This window comes from Hemiscyllium ocellatum, chromosome 8, assembly GCF_020745735.1.
Source record: "Hemiscyllium ocellatum isolate sHemOce1 chromosome 8, sHemOce1.pat.X.cur, whole genome shotgun sequence".
Classification (NCBI taxonomy): Eukaryota; Metazoa; Chordata; class Chondrichthyes; order Orectolobiformes; family Hemiscylliidae; genus Hemiscyllium; species Hemiscyllium ocellatum.
The window spans coordinates 119183605-119208373 of record NC_083408.1 but is presented as its reverse complement, the minus strand read 5'-3'; the positions used below and the strand labels follow the sequence as shown (position 1 = coordinate 119208373).

The 24769-nt window shown below is 51.9% G+C and overlaps 1 protein-coding gene across 1 annotated transcript in view; it reads right to left on the bottom strand.

The window, feature by feature from the left end:
• LOC132818453 (heme transporter FLVCR2-like) overlaps positions 1–24769 on the bottom strand; it is a 176910-nt gene that overhangs the window by 20822 nt on the left and 131319 nt on the right. Inside the window, exon 7 of the mRNA XM_060829537.1 lies at positions 1145–1250. Coding sequence (XP_060685520.1) covers positions 1145–1250 — 106 coding nt within the window. The remainder of the gene's footprint in view (positions 1–1144; positions 1251–24769) is intronic.

Here is a 24769-nt window from a genome sequence, read left to right as displayed (position 1 = left end):
TGGCAGGGTGAAATGTGATGAGGATGTTAGGAGATTACAGGGTGACCTGGACAAGTTAGTTGAGTGGTCAGATGCATGGCAGATGCAGTTTAATGTGGATAAATGTATGGTTATCCACTTTGATGGCAAGAACAGGAAGGCAGATTACTACCTCAATGGAATCAATTTAGGTAAAGGGGCAGTACAGAGAGATCTGGGTGTTCTTGTACACCAGTCAATGAAGGCAAGCATGCAGGTACAGCAGGTAGTGAAGAAGGCTAATAGCATGCTGGCCTTCATAACAAGAGGGATTGAGTACAGAAGCAAAGAGGTTCTTCTGCAGCTGTACAGGGCCCTGGTGAGACCACACCTGGAGTACTGTGTGCAGTTCTGGTCTCCAAATTTGAGGAAAGACATTCTGGCTATTGAGGGAGTGCAGGGTGGGTTCATGAGGTCAATTTCTGGAATGGCGGGACTATCTTATGTCGAAAGATTGGAGCGACTGGGCTTGTATACCCTTGAGTTTAGAAGACTGAGAGGGGATATGATTGAGACATATAAGATTATTAAAGGATTGGACATTTTGGCAGCAGGAAGCATGTTTCCGCTGATGGGTGAGTGCCAAACCAGAGGGCACAGCTTAAAAATACGGGGTAGACCATTTAGGACAGAGATGAGGAGAAACTTCTTTACCCAGAGAGTGGTGGCTGTGTGGAACGCTCTGCCCCAGAGGGCAGTGGAGGCGCAGTCTCTAGATTCATTTAAGAAAGAGTTGGATAGAGCTCTCAAGGACAGTGGAATCAAGGGTCATGAAGATAAGGCAGGAACAGGATACTGATTAAGGATGATCAGCCATGATCATATTGAATGGTGGTACAGGCTCAAAGGGCAGAATGGCCTACTCCTGCACCTATTGTCTATTGTCTAGATTTGGTCTGGCTCGCTATCCCTGTGTCATAACACAAGACTCAGACCAATGAAGGCACTACGCTAGGAAATGAGCAAGCACTGGGTAGCGGGTTTAAATAAGACTGGGAGAGAGCAGGGAGAAAAGGAAATCATATATTCCAGAATTTCTGAAATGTCCACACTGTCCAACTGATGCTTCAATCCCATTGGTTGAAGGTCATGAGAAAAGGTCATTGGATGAGTAACTGTGCTTTACCTGGGCAGATTCATTAAGCAGGCCTGAAGATGTTCCCTCAGACTCAGGATAGGTAAGCTCAGCACCAAATTCAAAGCCAAGAGGCAAGTAACCCGTCATAAAGAACCTGAAAAATAAGCAGGAAGAATGGATGTATGAGAACCGTCCCAGTAAACAAGCAACACAATGACCTTTTGTAGAAATATACTCTCGAGATGTAGGCATCATTAATCAGGTTGGCACTTATTGCCATTCCTTTGTTGGTCACACTCTCAGAAGCTGCTGTCCCTGCTCTCTCTCACAAAATCAGAAATTGTTGCAGAAACTCAGCAGATCTGGCAGCACCTGAGGAAAGAAAGCAGAGTTAATATTTCAACTCCCTCACTCTCTGACTCTCCCTCTCCCTCTGAGAGGGGGGACAGTGGGGATTTGCAGGAGAACGATAGGGGAGAGGTGAGTTGATAAGTGGAGCTGTAGCCCAGAGAAAGGGGTATGAAAGGGGTGAAAAAGGAGATTATGGATGTCAGGTTAGGACTAGAAGAAGTGTACAGGACTAGGGTGTGGGTAAAAAACATGGAAGGATGGAGTCAGATTCTAAATTTATTCAACTTGATGTTGAATCCGGGAGGCTTCAGGGTTCCCAAGCACAGATAAGGTGCTGTTCCTCCAGTTTATGCTGAGATTCATAGGAGCTCTGCAGTGAGCCTGGGACAGAGATGTCGGCCAGGCAACAGGGTGGGGTGTTGAAGTGGCAGGCAACTGGAAGCTTGGGGTCTTTTATGTGAACAAAACGTAGGTGTTCTACAAAACAGTCAGCCAGTCTGCGCTTCATTTCTCCAATGTAGAGGAGACCACATTGTGAGCAGTGAACGCAGTTGACTGGATTGTGAGAATCGCTGCTTCCCCTGGAAGGTGTGTTTGGGGCCTTGGATACTGAGGACGGAGGAAGTACCTGGTGCTATGATGTTGTGGCCATAACAGAGACGTGGGTTTCTCAGGGGCAGGAATGGTTGCTGGATGTTCCAGGGATTAGAACATTTAAAAAGGATAGAGGGGGGGGGAAAGAGAAGGGGGTGTAGCATTGTTAATCAGAGAGTGCATCACAGCTACAGAAGTTACCATTGTCGAGGAGGGTCTGCCTACCGAGTCAGTATGGGTGGAAATTAGGAACAGTAAGGGAGCAGTCGCCTCTTTAGGGGTTTACTACAGGCTCCCCAATAGCAGCAGGGAGATGGAAGAAAGCATAGGTCAGCAGATTTTGGAAAAGTGTGAATGTAGTAGGGTTGTTGTAATGGGTGACTTTAACTTTCCCAATATTGATTGGAACCTCCTTCGAGCAGATGGTTTGGAAGGAGCTGTTTTTGTAAGGTGTGTTCAGGAGGGTTTCCTAACTCAGGCCGACAAGGGGAGAGGCCATTTTGGATTTGGTGCTCGGCAATGAGCTGGGGCAAGTGTCAGATCTTGCGGTGGGAGAACATTTTGGTGATAGTGACCACAACTGCCTCACATTCTACACAGCTATGGAGAAGGAGAGAAGCAGGCACAATGGGAGAATATTTAATTGGGGAAAAGGAAACTATGATGCTATCAGACATGAGTTGGGAACCATGGACTGGGAGCAATTGTTCCATGGAAAGGGCACTGTAGACATGTGGAGACTGTTTAAGGAACAGTTGTTGTGAGTGAGGAATAAATATGTCCCTCTGAGACAGGCAAGAAGGAGTAAGATAAAGGAACCTTGGATGACGAGAGCGGAGGAGCTTCTTGTCAAAAGAAAGAAGGCAGCTTACGTAAGGTGGAGGAAACAAGGGTCTTGCTCAGCTCTAGAGGATTACAGGCAGGTGAGGAAGGAACTCAAAAATGGTCTGAGGAGGGGGCACGAAAAAGGCTTGGCAGGAAGGATTAGGGAGAATCCAAAGGCATTTTACACGTATGTGAGGAATAAGAGAATGATCAAATAAAGAGTAGGGCCGATCAGGGATAGCATAGGGAACTTGTGTATAGAGTCTGAGGAGGTAGGGGAAGCCCTAAACGAGTGTTTTGCTTCTGTCTTTATTAAAGAAAAAGACCTTGTAATGAATGAAACCATTGAGGAGCAGGTAAGCATGCTGGAACGGATAGAGATTAAGGAAGCTGATGTGCTGAAAAGTTTGACAAACATTAAGATTGACAAGTCGACAGGGCCAGACCAGATTTGTCCTCGGCTGCTTTGGGAAGCGAGAAATGTGATTGCTTCGTCGCTTGCGAAGACCTTTGCATCCTCGCTCTCCACCAGAGTCGTACCTGAGGACTGGAGAGAGGCAAATGTAATTCCTCTCTTCAAGAAAGGAAATAGGGAAATCCCCGGCAATTACAGACCATCAGTCTCACATCTGTCGTCTGCAAGGTGTTAGAAAGGATTCTGAGGGATAGGATTTATGACCATCTGGAAGAGCATGGCTTGACTAAATGCAGTCAGCACGGCTTTGTGAGGGGCAGGTCATGCCTCACAAATCTTATTGAGTTCTTTGAGGATGTTACTAGAAAAGTTAATGAGGGTCAAGCAGTAGATGTGATGTATATGGACTTCAGCAAGGCATTTGATAAGGTTCCCCATGGTAGGCTCATTCAGAAGGTCAGGAGGAATGGAATATAGGGAAGTTTAGCTGTCTGGATACAGAATTGGCTGGTCGACAGAAGACAGCCAGTGGTAGTGGAAGGAAAATATTCTGCCTGGAAGTCATGGTGAGTGGTGTTCCACAGGGCTCTGTTCTTGGGCCTCTACTCTTTGTAATTTTTATTAATGACTTGGATGAGGAGATTGAAGGATGGGTCAGCAAGTTTGCAGGTGACACAAAGGTTGGTGGTGTCATTGACAGTATAGACGGCTGTTGTAGGCTGCAGCGTGACATTGACAGGATGCAGAGATGGGCTGAGAGGTGGCAGATGGAGTTCAACCTGGATAAATGCGAGGTGATGCATTTAGGATTAGATTACCTACATTTGGATTAGATTACCTACAGTGTGGAAACAGGCCCTTCGGCCCAACAAGTCCACACCGACTCACCGAAACGACAACCCACCCATACCCCTACACCTAACACAACGGGCAATTCACCTAACCTGCCCATCTTTGGACTGTGGGAGGAAAGCGGAGCACCCGGAGGAAACCCACGCAGACACGGGGAGAATGTGCAAACTCCACACAGTCAGTTTGGAAGGTCAAACTTGAAAGTTGAGTACAGGATTAAAGACAGGATTCTTGGCAGTGTTGAGGAACAGCGGGATCTTGGTGTGCAGGTATATAGATCCCTTAAAATTGCCACTCAAGTGGACAGGGTTGTTAAGAAAGCATATGGTGTTTTGGCTTTCATTAACAGGGGGATTGAGTTTAAGAGTCGTGAGATCTTGTTGCAGCTCTATAAAACTTTGGTTAGACCGCACTTGGAATACTGTGTCCAGTTCTGGTCGCCCTATGATAAGAAAGACGTGGATGCTTTGGAGAGGGTTTAGAAGAGGTTTACCAGGATGCTGCCTGGACTGGTGGGCTCAGCTTACAAAGAGAGGTTGACTGAGCTTGGACCTTTTTCATTGGAAAAAAGGAAGAGAGGGGACCTAATTGAGGTATACAAGATAATGAGAGGCATAGATAGAGTTGATAGCCAGAGACTTTTTCCCAGGGCAGAAATTATTAAAACGAGGGGTCATAGTTTTAAGCTGTTTTACGGAAAGTATAGAGGGGATGTCAGAGTCGGGTTCTTTACACAGAGGGTTGTGAGAGCATGGAATGCATTGCCAGCAGCAGTTGTGGAAGCAAGGTCATTGGGGATATTTAAGAGACTGCTGGACATGTATATGGTCACAGAAATTTGAGGGTTTGCACATTAGGTTTACCTTACATGAGGATCAATGGTCTGCACAACATCATGGGCTGAAAGGCCTGTTCTGGGCTGTACTGTTCTGTGTTCTCTGGTGCTATATCTTCTGCAGTTTTAGGAGAAGGTGCCATGGGGTGTGGAGGGGTGTTGGGAATCAAGGAGAGGTGATGAGGAAGGAATGGTTCCTGTGGAAGGCTGTCAAGGAAAGGGGCGTGGTGATGGGGTGGAGATAAGTGTCTGGTGGTGGCAACCTCCTGGAGGTGGCAGAAATGGTAGCTAATGTTGTGGAGGCTGGTAGGATGGTAGGACACAGGGGCCCTTATCATTGTGGGAGGGAGGTGGCGGGGGAGGGGGGGGGGAGGATGATGGCTGAAATGCAGGAGATGGGTCTGATCCAATGAGGGCGCTGTCAACCACAGGGTCCTGGGGAATCCTCGGATCGGGCAAATGTGGACACTTCTGAGGACCCCAGCAGAAGATGGCATCATCAGAACAAGATGTGAGACAGAGAAACTGAGAGAATGGGATATAGTGAGGAGGAAGTAAAGTCCCAGTAACTGTGGGAGTTGGTGGGTTTAGAGTGGTTATTGGTTGCCAGCCTGGCCCCATTGTTTCTCTCCCACTCTCTCTCAATGTTGCAGAAACTGCTGTCCACACTGCTCTCATATCTAAGGAAGGATAATATATTTACCATAGAGGGAATGCAGTGAATCTAGGTCTGGACATGAAGTTGAGGTTGGATGGAGGAGGTCAGGAAAATATGTTCCCATTGTGAATTAGAGGGCACAGATGTCAACCAATTGGCGAAGGAAGCTGTGATGAATACTTTCTCATTTAGTGAGTGGTTAGGATCTGAATGGACTAGCCACCTTGGGTGAGAGACTGTGGTGTTGTAGTAATGTTACTAATGCTTTGTGACATAGGTTCAAGTCAATGAACAACATCTAGCATTGAAAGCTGCTCTGTGATTTCGACTGAGTTTCACTAATAACCTTAAGGGAAGGAATCTGCCATCCTTACCCGGTCTGACTTACACGTGACTCCAGACCCACAGCAATGTGGTTGACTCTAACTGTGCTGTAAAATAACCTGGCAAAGCTCATTTTTAAAGGTAACTAAATGACATTGATGCCAATCCTATGAAAGAATAAATAAAATACTAGAGAGTGTGACGGAGGCAGCATCAATTGAGGCTTTCAAATGACAACTTGATCAAAGGGAAACAGCAGGGGAGTGGAACATGATGAATTGATTCTTCAATGACCATATTAGGCCATTTGGTCCATGGAATGTGCACTGCGGTCATGGCTGATATGATTCTAAATCCAATTCTCCTGCCTTCTTTCTGTATTCATTAATCCTCTTATAATCAAGAAACAAACCTCCAATATCATTTCCTCCTGTGCTGTAAGGATTTCTCTGAATCTATCATTCTCTGCCTGAATTCACAGAGAGGGAAACCGGAATCTCTCCCTCCTGCACCATTCCTGTAGCCAGGCATTTAACTGTTCTCTCTCCCTATTCCTTGACTCTCTATCACGTGGCACGGGTAACAAACCAGAGACAACAACTCTGTTCGTTCTAGCTCTGAGCTTCCAACCTAGCTCCCTGAAAGCCTGCCTAACATCCTCACCCCTCTTCCTACCTATATCGTTGGTTCTTCTTATATAAGTGCCTGCGCACTTATATAAGAAGAAAAAAAACCCTTCCCAGGTAAGCTAGCGCGACACCAGACTCCAGGTCCGCTAGCTTTGGAGACAACTGAAAGGAATGACATCTCGAAGAAGTGCAGTTCAGTCCATGACATGCTATGTACAAATGGACAGTACAGGAGGGAACAGTCAAGAGTAGAAAACTAATTGTTGTCAGTGATTCCATCCACTGGGAGGAGAATAGAGAATGAGCTATTTCCAAAACCACCCTCGTGAGTCCCAGATGGTGTGGTATCTCCATCAGTGTCAGAGCAAAGAAAGGCATAGAGTATTCCCCAGTGGGAAAGGTCAGAGTTAGAAGCTGTGATACTCACCAGTACAACAGAGAGCAGGAAACAAGGTCCTATGGGAACATCGCAGGAGTTAGTGAGGAAGTTAAAAAGCAGGATCTTGAAGGTAAACACTGGTTGAGGCATGGCCCAGGACAGAAGATTTAGGATTTATTAAACATTAAATCAGTTTCTTCTCATTCTTTGATCATCCTCTAATTCAGTCTATCCTCTTCGGAACAATGAGGCACCCCCTCAGTACTACCCCTCCGATAATGAGGCACTCCCTTAGTACTGCCCCTCCGATAATGAGGCACTCCCTTAGTACTGCCCCTCCGATAATGAGGCACCCCCACAGTACTGCCCCTCTGACAATGAGGCACTCCCTCAGTACTGCCCCTCCGATAATGAGGCACTCCCTTAGTACAGCCCCCATTGACAATGAGGCACCCCCTCAGCTCTGCCCCTCTGAACAATGAGGCACTCCCTCAGTACTGCCCCACTGAACAATGAGGCACTCCTTCAGTACTGCCCCTCTGACAATGAAGCACTCCCTCAGTACTACCCCTCTGAACAATGAGGCACCCCCTCAGTACTACCCCTCTGAACAATGAGGCACCCCCTCAGTACTACCCCTCTGAACAATGAGGCACTCCTTCAGTACTGCCCCTCTGACAATGAGGCACTCCCCCAGTACTGCCCCTCTGAACGATGAGGCACGCCCTCAGTACTACCCCTCTGAACAATGAGGCACTCCTTCAGTACTGCCCCTCTGAACAATGAGGCACCCCCTCAGTACTACCCCTCTGACAATGAGGCACTCCCTCAGTACTGCCCCTCCGATAATGAGGCACTCCCTCAGTACTACCCCTCTGACAATGAGGAACTCCCTCAGTACTGCCGCTCTGAACATTGAGGCACTCCCTCAGTACTGCCCCTCTGACAATGAGGCACCCCGTCAGTACTGCCCCTCTGACAATGAAGCACTCCCTCAGTACTGCCCCTCTGAACAATGAGGCACCCCGTCAGTACTGCCCCTTTGACAATGAGGCACTCCCTCAGAACTACCCCTCTGACAAGGAGGCACTCCCTCAGTACTACCCCTCTGACAATGAGGCACTCCCTCAGTACTGCCCCTCTGACAATGAGGCACTCCATCACTATTTCCCATCTGAACAATGAGGCACTCCCTCAGTACTACCCCTCTGAACAATGAGGCACTCCCTCAGTATTACACCTCTGAACAATGAGGCACTCCCTCAGTACTACCCCTCTGACAATGAGGCACTCCCTCAGTACTACCCCTCTGACAATGAGGAACTCCCTCAGTACTACCCCTCTGAACAATGAAGCACTCCCTCAGTACTACCCCTCTGACAATGAGGCACTCCCTCAGTACTGCCCCTCTGACAATGAAGCAATCCCTCAGTACCACCCCTCTGACAATGAGGCACTCCCTCAGTACTGCCCCCTGACAATGAAGCGCTCCCTCAGTACTACCCCTCTGAACAATGAGGCACTCCCTCAGTCCTGCCCCTCTGACAATGAAGCACTCCCTCAGTACTGCCCCTCTGACAATGAGGCACCCCATCTGTACTGCCCCTCTGAACAATGAGGAACTCCCTCAGTACTGCCCCTCTGAACAATGAGGCACTCCCTCAGTACTGCCCCTCTGACAATGAAGCACCCCCTCAGTACAGCCCCTCTGAACAATGAGGCACTCCCTCAGTACTGCCCCTCTGACAATGAAGCACTCCCTCAGTACTACCCCTCTGACAATGAGGCACTCCCTCAGTACTACCCCTCTGACAATGAAGCACTCCCTCAGTACTACCCCTCTGACAATGAGGAACTCCCTCAGTACTACCCCTCTGAACAATGAGGCACTCCCTCAGTCGTGCCCCTCTGAACAATGAGGCACTCCCACAGTACTGCCCCTCTGACAATGAAGCACTCCCTCAGTACTAGCCCTCTGACAATGAGGCACTCCCTCAGTACTGCGCCTCTGAACAATGAGGCACTCCCTCAGTACTGCCCCTCTGACAATGAGGAACTCCCTCAGTACTGCCCCTCTGAACAATGAGGCACTCCCTCAGTACTGCCCCTCTGACAATGAGGAACTCCCTCAGTACCACCCCTCTGAACAATGAGGCACTGCCTCAGTACTACCCCTCTGACAATGAGGCATTCCCTCAGTACTGCCCCCTGACAATGAAGCACTCCCTCAGTACTACCCGTCTGAACAATGAGGCACACCCTCAGTCCTGACCCTCTGACAATGAAGCACTCCCTCAGTACTGCCCCTCTGACAATGAGGCACCCCGTCTGTACTGCCCCTCTGAACAATGAGGCACTGCCTCAGTACTACCCCTCTGACAATGAAGCACTCCCTCAGTACTACCCGTCTGAACAATGAGGAACTCCGTCAGTACTGCCCCTCTGAGCAATGAGGAACTCCCTCAGTACTGCCCCTCTGAACAATGAGGCACTCCCTCAGTACTGCCCCTCTGACAATGAAGCACTCCCTCAGTACTACCCCTCTGACAATGAGGCACTCCCTCAGTACTACCCCTCTGACAATGAGGCATTCCCTCAGTACTGCCCCCTGACAATGAAGCACTCCCTCAGTACTACCCGTCTGAACAATGAGGCACTCCCTCAGTCCTGACCCTCTGACAATGAAGCACTCCCTCAGTACTACCCCTCTGACAATGAAGCACTCCCTCAGTACTACCCGTCTGAACAATGAGGAACTCCGTCAGTACTGCCCCTCTGACAATGAGGCACTCCCTCAGTACTACCCCTCTGACAATGAGGCACTCCCTCAGTACTACCCCTCTGACAATGAGGCACTCCCTCAGTACTACCCCTCTGACAATGAAGCACTCCCTCAGTACTACCCCTCTGACAATGTAGCACTCCCTCAGTACTACCGCTCTGACAATGAGGAACCCCCACAGTACTGCCCTTCTGAACAATGAGGCACTCCCTCACTACTGCCCCTCTGACAATGAAGCACTTCCTCAATACTGCCCCTCTGACAATGAAGCACTCCCTCAGTACTACCCCTCTGACAATGAGGAACTCCCACAGTACTGCCCCTCAGAACAATGAAGCACTCCCTCAGTACTGCCCCTCTGACAATGAGGAACTCCCTCAGTACTGCCCCTCTGAACAATGAGGCACTCCCTCAGTACTGCCCCTCTGAACAATGAGGCACTCCCTCAGTACTGCCCCTCTGACAATGAAGCACTTCCTCAATACTGCCCCTCTGACAATGAAGCACTCCCTCAGTACTACCCCTCTGACAATGAGGAACTCCCACAGTACTGCCCCTCAGAACAATGAAGCACTCCCTCAGTACTTCCCCTCTGACAATGAGGAACTCCCTCAGTACTGCCCCTCTGAACAATGAGGCACTCCCTCAGTACTGCCCCTCTGAACAATGAGGCACTCCCTCAGTACTGCCGCTCTGACAATGAAGCACTTCCTCAGTACGGCCCCTCTGACAATGAAGCACTCCCTCAGTACTACCCCTCTGACAATCAGGCACTCCCTCAGTACTGCCCCTCTGACAATGAGGAACTCCCTCAGTACTGCCCCTCTGAACAATTTGGCACTCCCTCAGTACTACCCCTCTGACAAGGAGGCACTCCCTCAGTACTACCCCTCTGAACAATGAGGCATTCCCTCAGTACTACACCTCTGAACAATGAGGAACTCCCTCAGTACTACCTCTCTGACAATGAGGCACTCCCTCAGTACTACCCCTCTGAACAATGAGGCACTCCCTCAGTACTACCCCTCTGACAATGAGGCACTCCCTCAGTACTGCCCCTCTGACAATGAAGCACTCCCTCAGTACTACCCCTCTGAACAATGAGGCACTCCCTCAGTCCTGCCCCTCTGACAATGAGGCACTCCCTCAGTACTGCCCCTCTGACAATGAGGCACTCCCTCAGTACTACCCCTCTGAACAATGAGGCACCCCGTCTGTACTGCCCCTCTGAACATTGAGGCACTCCCGCAGTACTACCCCTCTGACAATGAGGCACTCCCTCAGTACTGCCCCTCTGAACAATGAGGCACTCCCTCAGTACTGCCCCTCTGACAATGAGGCACTCCCTCAGTACTGCGTCTCTGAACAATGAGGCACTCCCACAGTACTGCCCCTCTGACAATGAGGCACTCCATCACTACTTCCCATCTGAACAATGAGGCACTCCCTCAGTACTACCCCTCTGAACAATGAGGCACTCCCTCAGTACCACCCCTCTGAAAAATGAGGCACTCCCTCAGTACTACCCCTCTGACAATGAGGCATTCCCTCAGTACTGCCCCCTGACAATGAAGCACTCCCTCAGTACTACCCGTCTGAACAATGAGGCACTCCCTCAGTCCTGACCCTCTGACAATGAGGCACTCCCTCAGTCCTGACCCTCTGACAATGAAGCACTCCCGCAGTACTGCCCCTCTGACAATGAGGCACCCCGTCTGTACTGCCCCTCTGAACAATGAGGCACTGCCTCAGTACTACCCCTCTGACAATGAAGCACTCCCTCAGTACTACCCGTCTGAACAATGAGGAACTCCGTCAGTACTGCCCCTCTGAGCAATGAGGAACTCCCTCAGTACTGCCCCTCTGAACAATGAGGCACTCCCTCAGTACTGCCCCTCTGACAATGAAGCACTCCCTCAGTACTACCCCTCTGACAATGAGGCACTCCCTCAGTACTACCCCTCTGACAATGAGGCACTCCCTCAGTACTACCCCTCTGACAATGAAGCACTCCCTCAGTACTACCCCTCTGACAATGTAGCACTCCCTCAGTACTACCGCTCTGACAATGAGGAACCCCCACAGTACTGCCCTTCTGAACAATGAGGCACTCCCTCAGTACTGCCCCTCTGACAATGAAGCACTTCCTCAATACTGCCCCTCTGACAATGAAGCACTCCCTCAGTACTACCCCTCTGACAATGAGGAACTCCCACAGTACTGCCCCTCAGAACAATGAGGCACTCCCTCAGTACTGCCCCTCTGAACAATGAGGCACTCCCTCAGTACTGTCCCTCTGACAATGAAGCACTTCCTCAATACTGCCCCTCTGACAATGAAGCACTCCCTCAGTACTACCCCTCGGACAATGAGGAACTCCCACAGTACTGCCCCTCTGACAATCAGGAACTCCCTCAGTACTGCCCCTCTGACAATGAGGAACTCCCTCAGTACTGCCCCTCTGAACAATGAGGCACTCCCTCAGTACTGCCCCTCTGACAATGAGGCATTCCCTCAGTACTACACCTCTGAACAATGAGGAACTCGCTCAGTACTACCTCTCTGACAATGAGGCACTCCCTCAGTACTACCCCTCTGAACAATGAGGCACTCCCTCAGTACTACCCCTCTGACAATGAGGCACTCCCTCAGTACTGCCCCTCTGACAATGAAGCACTCCCTCAGTACTACCCCTCTGACAATGAGGCACTCCCTCAGTACTGCCCCTCTGACAATGAAGCACTCCGTCAGTACTACCCCTCTGAACAATGAGGCACTCCCTCAGTCCTGCCCCTCTGACAATGAGGCACTCCCTCAGTACTGCCCCTCTGACAATGAAGCACTCCCTCAGTATTACCCCTCTGACAATGTAGCACTCCCTCAGTATTACCCCTCTGACAATGAGGAATCCCCACAGTACTGCCCTTCTGAACAATGTGGCACTCCCTCAGTACTGCCCCTCTGGCAATGAAGCGCTCCCTCAGTACTACCCCTCTGAACAATGAGGCACTGCCTCAGTCCTGCCCCTCTGACAATGAGGCACCCCGTCTGTACTGCCCCTCTGAACAATGAGGCACTGCCTCAGTACTACCCCTCTGACAATGTAGCACTCCCTCAGTACTACCCCTCTGACAATGAGGAACCCCCACAGTACTGCCCTTCTGAACAATGAGGCACTCCCTCAGTACTGCCCCTCTGACAATGAAGCACTCCCTCAGTACTGCCCCTCTGACAATGAGGCACCCCATCTGTACTGCCCCTCTGAACCATGCGGAACTCCGTCAGTACTGCCCCTCTGAACAATGAGGAACTCCCTCAGTACTGCCCCTCTGAACAATGAGGCACTCCCTCAGTACTGCCCCTCTGACAATGAAGCACCCCCTCAGTACTGCCCCTCTGAACAATGAGGCACTCCCTCAGTACTGCCCCTGTGACAATGAAGCACTCCCTCAGTACTACCCCTCTGACAATGAGGCACTCCCTCAGTACTACCCCTCTGACAATGAAGCACTCCCTCAGTACTACCCCTCTGACAATGAGGAACTCCCTCAGTACTACTCCTCTGAACAATGAGGCACTCCCTCAGTCGTGCCCCTCTGACAATGAGGAACTCCCTCAGTACTGCCCCTCTGAACAATGAGGCACTCCCTCAGTACTACCCCTCTGACAATGAGGAACTCCCACAGTACTGCCCCTCTGAACAATGAGGCAACCCCTCAGTACTACCCCTCTGACAATGAGGAAGTCCCTCCGTACTGCTGCTCTGAACAATGAGGCACTCCCTCAGTACTGCCCCTCTGACAATGAGGCACCCCGTCAGTACTACCCCTCTGACAATGAAGCACTCCCTCAGTACTGCCCCATCTGAACAATGAGGCACCCCGTCAGTACTGCCCCTCTGACAATGAGGCACTCCCTCAGAACTACCCCTCTGACAAGGAGGCACTCCCTCAGTACTGCTCCTCTGAACAACGAGGCACTCCCTCAGTACTACCCCTCTTACAATGTAGCACTCCCTCAGTACTACCGCTCTGACAATGAGGAACCCCCACAGTACTGCCCTTCTGAACAATGAGGCACTCCCTCAGTACTGCCCCTCTGACAATGAAGCACTTCCTCAATACTGCCCCTCTGACAATGAAGCAATCCCTCAGTACTACCCCTCTGACAATGAGGAACTCCCACAGTACTGCCCCTCAGAACAATGAAGCACTCCCTCAGTACTGCCCCTCTGACAATGAGGAACTCCCTCAGTACTGCCCCTCTGAACAATGAGGCACTCCCTCAGTACTGCCCCTCTGAACAATGAGGCACTCCCTCAGTACTGTCCCTCTGACAATGAAGCACTTCCTCAGTACGGCCCCTCTGACAATGAAGCACTCCCTCAGTACTACCCCTCTGACAATGAGGAACTCCCACAGTACTGCCCCTCTGACAATCAGGCACTCCCTCAGTACTGCCCCTCTGACAATGAGGAACTCCCTCAGTACTGCCCCTCTGAACAATGAGGCACTCCCTCAGTACTGCCCCTCTGACAATGAGGCACTCCCTCAGTATTACCCCTCTGAACAATGAGGCATTCCCTCAGTACTACACCTCTGAACAATGAGGAACTCCCTCAGTACTACCTCTCTGACAATGAGGCACTCCCTCAGTACTACCCCTCTGAACAATGAGGCACTCCCTCAGTACTACCCCTCTGACAATGAGGCACTCCCTCAGTACTGCCCCTCTGACAATGAAGCACTCCCTCAGTACTACCCCTCTGACAATGAGGCACTCCCTCAGTACTGCCCCTCTGACAATGAAGCACTCCGTCAGTACTGCCCCTCTGAACAATGAGGCACTCCCTCAGTCCTGCCCCTCTGACAATGAGGCACTCCCTCAGTACTGCCCCTCTGACAATGAAGCACTCCCTCAGTATTACCCCTCTGACAATGAGGAATCCCCACAGTACTGCCCTTCTGAACAATGAGGCACTCCCTCAGTACTGCCCCTCTGGCAATGAAGCACTTCCTCAATACTGCCCCTCTGACAATGAAGCACTCCCTCAGTACTACCCCCTGACAATGAAGCGCTCCCTCAGTACTACCCCTCTGAACAATGAGGCACTCCCTCAGTCCTGCCCCTCTGACAATGAGGCACCCCGTCTGTACTGCCCCTCTGAACAATGAGGCACTGCCTCAGTACTACCCCTCTGACAATGTAGCACTCCCTCAGTACTACCCCTCTGACAATGAGGAACCCCCACAGTACTGCCCTTCTGAACAATGAGGCACTCCCTCAGTACTGCCCCTCTGACAATGAAGCACTCCCTCAGTACTGCCCCTCTGACAATGAGGCACCCCATCTGTACTGCCCCTCTGAACCATGAGGAACTCCGTCAGTACTGCCCCTCTGAACAATGAGGAACTCCCTCAGTACTGCCCCTCTGAACAATGAGGCACTCCCTCAGTACTGCCCCTCTGACAATGAAGCACCCCCTCAGTACTGCCCCTCTGAACAATGAGGCACTCCCTCAGTACTGCCCCTGTGACAATGAAGCACTCCCTCAGTACTACCCCTCTGACAATGAGGCACTCCCTCAGTACTACCCCTCTGACAATGAAGCACTCCCTCAGTACTACCCCTCTGACAATGAGGAACTCCCTCAGTACTACCCCTCTGAACAATGAGGCACTCCCTCAGTCGTGCCCCTCTGACAATGAGGAACTCCCTCAGTACTGCCCCTCTGAACAATGAGGCACTCCCTCAGTACTACCCCTCTGACAATGAGGAACTCCCACAGTACTGCCCCTCTGAACAATGAGGCACTCTCTCAGTACTGCCCCTCTGACAATGAGGCACTCCCTCAGTATTGCCCCTCTGACAATGAGGAACTCCCTCAGTACTGCCCCTCTGAACAATGAGGCACTCCCTCAGTACTGCCCCTCTGAAAAATGAGGCACTCCCTCAGTACTACCCCTCTGACAATGAGGCAACCCCTCAGTACTACCCCTCTGACAATGAGGAAGTCCCTCCGTACTGCTGCTCTGAACAATGAGGCACTCCCTCAGTACTGCCCCTCTGACAATGAGGCACCCCGTCAGTACTACCCCTCTGACAATGAAGCACTCCCTCAGTACTGCCCCATCTGAACAATGAGGCACCCCGTCAGTACTGCCCCTCTGACAATGAGGCACTCCCTCAGAACTACCCCTCTGACAAGGAGGCACTCCCTCAGTACTGCTCCTCTGAACAACGAGGCACTCCCTCAGTACTACCCCTCTGACAATGAGGAACTCCCTCAGTACCACCCCTCTGAACAATGAGGCACTCCCTCAGTACTACCCCTCTGACAATGAGGCATTCCCTCAGTACTGCCCCCTGACAATGAAGCACTCCCTCAGTACTACCCGTCTGAATAATGAGGCACTCCCTCAGTCCTGACCCTCTGACAATGAAGCACTCCCTCAGTACTACCCCTCTGACAATGAAGCACTCCCTCAGTACTACCCGTCTGAACAATGAGGAACTCCGTCAGTACTGCCCCTCTGAGCAATGAGGAACTCCCTCAGTACTGCCCCTCTGAACAATGAGGCACTCCCTCAGTACTGCCCCTCTGACAATGAAGCACTCCCTCAGTACTACCCCTCTGACAATGAGGCACTCCCTCAGTACTACCCCTCTGACAATGAGGCACTCCCTCAGTACTACCCCTCTGACAATGAAGCACTCCCTCAGTACTACCCCTCTGACAATGTAGCACTCCCTCAGTACTACCGCTCTGACAATGAGGAACCCCCACAGTACTGCCCTTCTGAACAATGAGGCACTCCCTCAGTACTGCCCCTCTGACAATGAAGCACTTCCTCAATACTGCCCCTCTGACAATGAAGCACTCCCTCAGTACTACCCCTCTGACAATGAGGAACTCCCACAGTACTGCCCCTCAGAACAATGAAGCACTCCCTCAGTACTGCCCCTCTGACAATGAGGAACCCCCACAGTACTGCCCTTCTGAACAATGAGGCACTCCCTCAGTACTGCCGCTCTGACAATGAAGCACTTCCTCAGTACGGCCCCTCTGACAATGAAGCACTCCCTCAGTACTACCCCTCTGACAATGAGGAACTCCCACAGTACTGCCCCTCTGACAATCAGGCACTCCCTCAGTACTGCCCCTCTGACAATGAGGAACTCCCTCAGTACTGCCCCTCTGAACAATTTGGCACTCCCTCAGTACTACCCCTCTGACAAGGAGGCACTCCCTCAGTACTACCCCTCTGAACAATGAGGCATTCCCTCAGTACTACACCTCTGAACAATGAGGAACTCCCTCAGTACTACCTCTCTGACAATGAGGCACTCCCTCAGTACTACCCCTCTGAACAATGAGGCACTCCCTCAGAACTACCCCTCTGACAATGAGGCACTCCCTCAGTACTGCCCCTCTGACAATGAAGCACTCCCTCAGTACTACCCCTCTGACAATGAGGCACTCCCTCAGTACTGCCCCTCTGACAATGAAGCACTCCCTCAGTACTACCCCTCTGAACAATGAGGCACTCCCTCAGTCCTGCCCCTCTGACAATGAGGCACTCCCTCAGTACTGCCCCTCTGACAATGAGGCACTCCCTCAGTACTACCCCTCTGAACAATGAGGCACCCCGTCTGTACTGCCCCTCTGAACATTGAGGCACTCCCGCAGTACTACCCCTCTGACAATGAGGCACTCCCTCAGTACTACCCCTCTGAACAATGAGGAACTCCCTCAGTACTGCCCCTCTGAACAATGAGGCACTCCCTCAGTACTGCCCCTCTGACAATGAGGCACTCCCTCAGTACTGCGTCTCTGAACAATGAGGCACTCCCTCAGTACCACCCCTCTGAAAAATGAGGCACTCCCTCAGTACTACCCCTCTGACAATGAGGCATTCCCTCAGTACTGCCCCCTGACAATGAAGCACTCCCTCAGTACTACCCGTCTGAACAATGAGGCACTCCCTCAGTCCTGACCCTCTGACAATGAAGCACTCCCTCAGTACTGCCCCTCTGACAGTGAAGCACTCCCTCAGTACTACCCGTCTGAACAATGAGGAACTCCGTCAGTACTGCCCCTCTGAACAATGAGGCACTCCCTCAGTACTGCCCCTCTGACAATGAAGCACTCCCTCAGTACTACCCCTCTGACAATGAGGAAGTCCCTCCGTACTGCTGCTCTGAACAATGAGGCACTCCCTCAGTACTGCCCCTCTGACAATGAGGCACCCCGTCAGTACTGCCCCTCTGACAATGAGGCACTCCCTCAGAACTACCCCTCTGACAAGGATGCACTCCCTCAGTACTGCTCCTCTGAACAAGAGGCACTCCCTCAGTACCACCCCTCTGAACAATGAGGCACTCCCTCAGTACTACCCCTCTGACAATGAGGCATTCCCTCAGTACTGCCCCCTGACAATGAAGCACTCCCTCAGTACTACCTGTCTGAACAATGAGGCACTCCCTCAGTCCTGACCCTCTGACAATGAAGCACTCCCTCAGTACTGCCCCTCTGACAATGAGGCACCCCGTCTGTACTGCCCCTCTGAACAATGAGGCACTGCCTCAGTACTACCCCTCTGACAATGAAGCACTCCCTCAGTACTACCCGTCTGAACAATGAGGAACTCCGTCAGTACTGCCCCTCTGAGCAATGAGGAACTCCCTCAGTACTGCCCCTCTGAACAATGAGGCACTCCCTCAGTACTGCCCCTCTGACAATGAAGCACTCCCTCAGTACTACCCCTCTGACAATGAGGCACTCCCTCAGTACTACCCCTCTGACAATGAAGGACTCCCTCAGTACTACCCCTCTGACAATGTAGCACTCCCTCAGTACTACCCCTCTGACAATGAGGAACCCCCACAGTACTGCCCTTCTGAACAATGAGGCACTCCCTCAGTACTGCCCCTCTGACAATGAAGCACTTCCTCAATACAGCCCCTCTGACAATGAAGCACTCCCTCAGTACTACCCCTCTGACAATGAGGAACTCCCACAGTACTGCCCCTCTGAACAATGAGGCACTCCCTCAGTACTGCCCCTCTGACAATGAGGAACTCCCTCAGTACTGCCCCTCTGAACAATGAGGCACTCCCTCAGTACTGCCCCTCTGAACAATGAGGCACTCCCCCAGTACTGCCCCTCTGACAATGAAGCACTTCCTCAGTACTGCCCCTCTGACAATGAAGCACTCCCTCACTACTACCCCTCTGACAATGAGGAACTCCCACAGTACTGCCCCTCTGAACAATGAGGCACTCCCTCAGTACTGCCCCTCTGACAATGAGGCACTCCCTCAGTACTGCCCCTCTGACAATGAGGAACTCCCTCAGTACTGCCCCTCTGAACAATTTGGCACTCCCTCAGTACTACCTTTCTGACAAGGAGGCACTCCCTCAGTACTACCCCTCTGAACAATGAGGCATTCCCTCAGTACTACACCTCTGAACAATGTGGAACTCCCTCAGTACTACCTCTCTGACAATGAGGCACTCCCTCAGTACTACCCCTCTGAACAATGAGGCACTCCCTCAGTACTACCCCTCTGACAATGAGGCACTCCCTCAGTACTGCCCCTCTGACAATGAAGCACGCCCTCAGTACTACCCCTCTGACAATGAGGCACTCCCTAAGTACTGCCCCTCTGACAATGAAGCACTCCCTCAATACTACCCCTCTGAACAATGAGGCACTCCCTCAGTCCTGCCCCTCTGACAATGAGGCACTCCCTCAGTACTGCCCCTCTGACAATGAGGCACTCCCTCAGTACTGCCCCTCTGAACAATGAGGCACTCCCTCAGTACTTCCCCTCTGACAATGAGGCACTCCCTCAGTACTGCGTCTCTGAACAATGAGGCACTCCCACAGTACTGCCCCTCTGAACAATGAGGCACTCCCTCAGTACTACCCCTCTGAACAATGAGGCACTCCCTCAGTACTACCCCTCTGAACAATGAGGCACTCCCTCAGTACTACCCCTCTGACAATGAGGCATTCCCTCAGTACTGCCCCCTGACAATGAAGCACTCCCTCAGTACTACCCCTCTGACAATGAGGCACTCCGTCAGTCCTGCCCCTCTGACAATGAAGCACTCCCTCAGTACTACCCCTCTGACAATGAGGAACTCCCACAGTACTGCCCTTCTGAACAATGAGGCACTCCCTCAGTACTGCCCCTCTGACAATGAAGCACTTCCTCAGTACTGCCTCTCTGACAATGAAGCACTCCCTCAGTACTGCCCCTCTGACAATGAGGAACTCCCTCAGTACTGCCCCTCTGAACAATGAGGCACTCCCTCAGTACTGCCCCTCTGAACAATGAGGCACTCCCTCAGTACTGCCCCTCTGAACAATGAGGCACTCCCTCAGTCCTGCCCCTCTGACAATGAGGCACTCCCTCAGTACTACCCCTCTGAACAATGAGGCACCCCGTCTGTACTGCCCCTCTGAACATTGAGGCACTCCCTCAGTACTGTCCTCTGACAATGAGGCACCCCGTCAGTACTGCCCCTCTGACAATGAGGGACTCCCTCAGTACTGCCCCTCTGAACAATGAGGCACCCCGTCAGTACTGCCCCTCTGACAATGAGGCACTCCCTCAGAACTACCCCTCTGACAAGGAGGCACTCCCTCAGTACTACCCCTCTGACAATGAGGCACTCCCTCAGTACTGCCCCTCTGACAATGAGGCACTCCATCACTACTTCCCATCTGAACAATGAGGCACTCCCTCAGTACTACCCCTCTGAACAATGAGGCACTCCCTCAGTATTACACCTCTGAACAATGAGGCACTCCCTCAGTACTACCCCTCTGACAATGAGGCACTCCCTCAGTACTACCCCTCTGAACAATGAGGCACTCCCTCAGTACTACCCCTCTGACAATGAGGCATTCCCTCAGTACTGCCCCCTGACAATGAAGCACTCCCTCAGTACTACCCCTCTGAACAATGAGGCACTCCCTCAGTACCACCCCTCTGAACAATGAGGCACTCCCTCAGTACTACCCCTCTGACAATGAGGCATTCCCTCAGTACTGCCCCCTGACAATGAAGCACTCCCTCAGTACTACCCCTCTGACAATGAGGCACTCCGTCAGTCCTGCCCCTCTGACAATGAAGCACTCCCTCAGTACTACCCCTCTGACAATGAGGAACTCCCACAGTACTGCCCTTCTGAACAATGAGGCACTCCCTCAGTACTGCCCCTCTGACAATGAAGCACTTCCTCAGTACTCCCTCTCTGACAATGAAGCACTCCCTCAGTACTGCCCCTCTGACAATGAGGAACTCCCTCAGTACTGCCCCTCTGAACAATGAGGCACTCCCTCAGTCCTGCCCCTCTGACAATGAGGCACTCCCTCAGTACTGCCCCTCTGAACAATGAGGCACTCCCTCAGTACTGCCCCTCTGACAATGAAGCACTTCCTCAGTACTGCCCCTCTGACAATGAGGAACACCCACAGTACTGCCGCTCTGAACAATGAGGCACTCCCTCAGTACTACCACTCTGACAATGAGGCACTCCCTCAGTCCTACCCCTCTGAACAATGAGGCACTCCCTCAGTACTACCCCTCTGACAATGAGGCACTCCCTCAGTACTGCCCCTCTGACAATGAAGCACTCCCTCAGTACTACCCCTCTGACAATGAGGCACTCCCTCAGTACTGCCCCTCTGACAATGAAGCACTCCCTCAGTACTACCCCTCTGAACAATGAGGCACTCCCTCAGTCCTGCCCCTCTGACAATGAGGCACTCCCTCAGTACTACCCCTCTGAACAATGAGGCACCCCGTCTGTACTGCCCCTCTGAACATTGAGGCACTCCCTCAGTACTACCCCTCTGACAATGAGGCACTCCCTCAGTACTGTCCTCTGACAATGAGGCACCCCGTCAGTACTGCCCCTCTGACAATGAGGGACTCCCTCAGTACTGCCCCTCTGAACAATGAGGCACCCCGTCAGTACTGCCCCTCTGACAATGAGGCACTCCCTCAGAACTACCCCTCTGACAAGGAGGCACTCCCTCAGTACTACCCCTCTGACAATGAGGCACTCCCTCAGTACTGCCCCTCTGACAATGAGGCACTCCATCACTACTTCCCATCTGAACAATGAGGCACTCCCTCAGTACTACCCCTCTGAACAATGAGGCACTCCCTCAGTATTACACCTCTGAACAATGAGGCACTCCCTCAGTACTACCCCTCTGACAATGAGGCACTCCCTCAGTACTACCCCTCTGACAATGAGGAACTCCCTCAGTACTACCCCTCTGAACAATGAGGCAGTCCCTCAGTCCTGCCCCTCTGACAATGAGGCACTCCCTCAGTACTGCCCCTCTGACAATGAAGCAATCCCTCAGTACCACCCCTCTGACAATGAGGCACTCCCTCAGTACTGCCCCCTGATAATGAAGCGCTCCCTCAGTACTACCCCTCTGAACAATGAGGCACTCCCTCAGTACTGCCCCTCTGAACAATGAGGCACTCCCTCAGTACTGCCCCTCTGAAACGATGCACTCCCTCAGTACTAGCCCTCTGACAATGAGGCACTCCCTCAGTACTGCGCCTCTGAACAATGAGGCACTCCCTCAGTCCTGCCCCTCTGACAATGAAGCTCTCCCTCAGTACTACCCCTCTGACAATGAGGCACTCCCTCAGTACTACCCCTCTGACAATGAAGCACTCCCTCAGTACTGCTCCTCTGACAATGAAGCACTCCCTCAGTACTACCCCTCTGACAATGAGGAACCCCCACAGTACTGCCCTTCTGAACAATGAGCCACTCCCTCAGTATTGCCCCTCTGACAATGAGGAACTCCCTCAGTACTACCCCTCTGACAATGAGGAACTCCCACAGTACTGCCCCTCTGAACAATGAGGCACTCCCTCAGTACTGCCCCTCTGACAATGAGGCACTCCCTCAGTACTGCCCCTCTGACAATGAGGAACTCCCTCAGTACTGCCCCTCTGAACAATGAGACACTCCCTCAGTACTGCCCCTCTGAACAATGAGGCACTCCCTCAGTACTGCCCCTCTGACAATGAAGCACTTCCTCAGTACTGCCCCTCTGACAATGAAGCACTCCCTCAGTACTACCCCTCTGACAATGAGGAACTCCCACAGTACTGCCCCTCTGAACAATGAGGCACTCCCTCAGTACTGCCCCTCTGACAATGAGGCACACCCTCAGTACTGCCCCTCTGACAATGAGGAACTCCCTCAGTACTGCCCCTCTGAACAATGAGGCACTCCCTCAGTACTACCCCTCTGAACAGTGAGGCACTCCCTCAGTACTACCCCTCTGAACAATGAGGCACTCCCTCAGTACTACCCCTCTGACAATGAGGCACCCCGTCTGTACTGCCCCTCTGAACATTGAGGCATTCCCTCAGTACTACCCCTCTGACAATGAGGCACTCCCTCAGTACTACCCCTCTGACAATGAAGCACTCCCTCAGTACTACCCGTCTGAACAATGAGGAACTCCGTCAGTACTGCCCCTCTGAGCAATGAGGAACTCCCTCAGTACTGCCCCTCTGAACAATGAGGCACTCCCTCAGTACTGCCCCTCTCACAATGAAGCACTCCCTCAGTACTACCCCTCTGACAATGAGGCACTCCCTCAGTACTGCCCCTCTGAACAATGAGGCACTCCCACAGTACTGCCCCTCTGACAATGAACTACTCCCTCTGTACTACCCCTCTGACAATCAGGCACTCCCTCTATACTACCCCTCTGACAATGAGGCACTTCCTCAGTACTGCCCCTCTGACAATGAAGCACTCCCTCAGTACTACCCCTCTGACAATGAGGCACTCCCTCAGTACTACCCCTCTGACAATGAGGAACTCCCACAGTACTGCCCCTCTGAACAATGAGGCACTCCCTCAGTACTGCCCCTCTGACAATGAGGAACTCCCTCAATACTGCCCCTCTGACAATGAAGCACTCCCTCAGTACTACCCCTCTGACAATGAGGCACTCCCTCCGTACTGCCCCTCTGAACAATGAGGCACTCCCTCAGTACTGTCCCTCTGAACAATGAGGCACTCCCTCAGAACTGCCCCTCTGATAATGAAGCACTCCCTCTGTACTACCCCTCTGACAATGAGGAACTCCCTCAGAACTTCCTCTCTGAACAATGAGGCACTCCCTCAGTACTGCCCATCTGAACAATGAGGCACTCCCTCAGTACTACCCCTCTAACAATGAGGCACTCCTTCAGTACTGCCCCTCGGAACAATGAGGCACTGCCTCAGTACTGCGCCTCTGAACAATGAGGCACTCCCTCAGTACTGCCCCTCTGACAATGACGCACTCCCCCAGTACTACCCCTCTGATAATGAGGCACTCCCTCAGTACTGCCCCTCTGAACAATGAGGTACTCCCTCAGTACTGCCCCTCTGAACACTGAGACACTCCCCCAGTACTACCCCTCTGACAATGAGGCACTCCATCAGTACTGCCCCTCTGACAATGAGGCACTCCCTCAGTACTGTCCCTCTGACAATGAGGAACTCCCTCAGTACTACCCCTCTGACAATGAGGCACTCCCTCAGTCCTGTTCCTCTGACAATGTGGCACTCCCTCAGTACTACCCCTCTGACAATGAGGCATTCCCTCAGTACTGCCCCTCAGAACAATGAGGCACTCCCACAGTACTACCCCTCTGACAATGAGGAACTCCCTCAGTACTACCCCTCTGACAATGAAGCACTCCCTCAGTAGTACCCCTCTGACAATGTAGCACTCCCTCAGTACTACCCCTCTGACAATGAGGAACCCCCACAGTACTGCCCTTCTGAACAATGAGGCACTCCCTCAGTACTGCCCCTCTGACAATGAAGCACTTCCTCAATACTGCCCCTCTGACAATGAAGCACTCCCTCAGTACTACCCCTCTGACGATGAGGAACTCCCACAGTACTGCCCCTCTGAACAATGAGGCACTCCCTCAGTACTGCCCCTCTGACAATGAGGCACTCCCTCAGTCCTG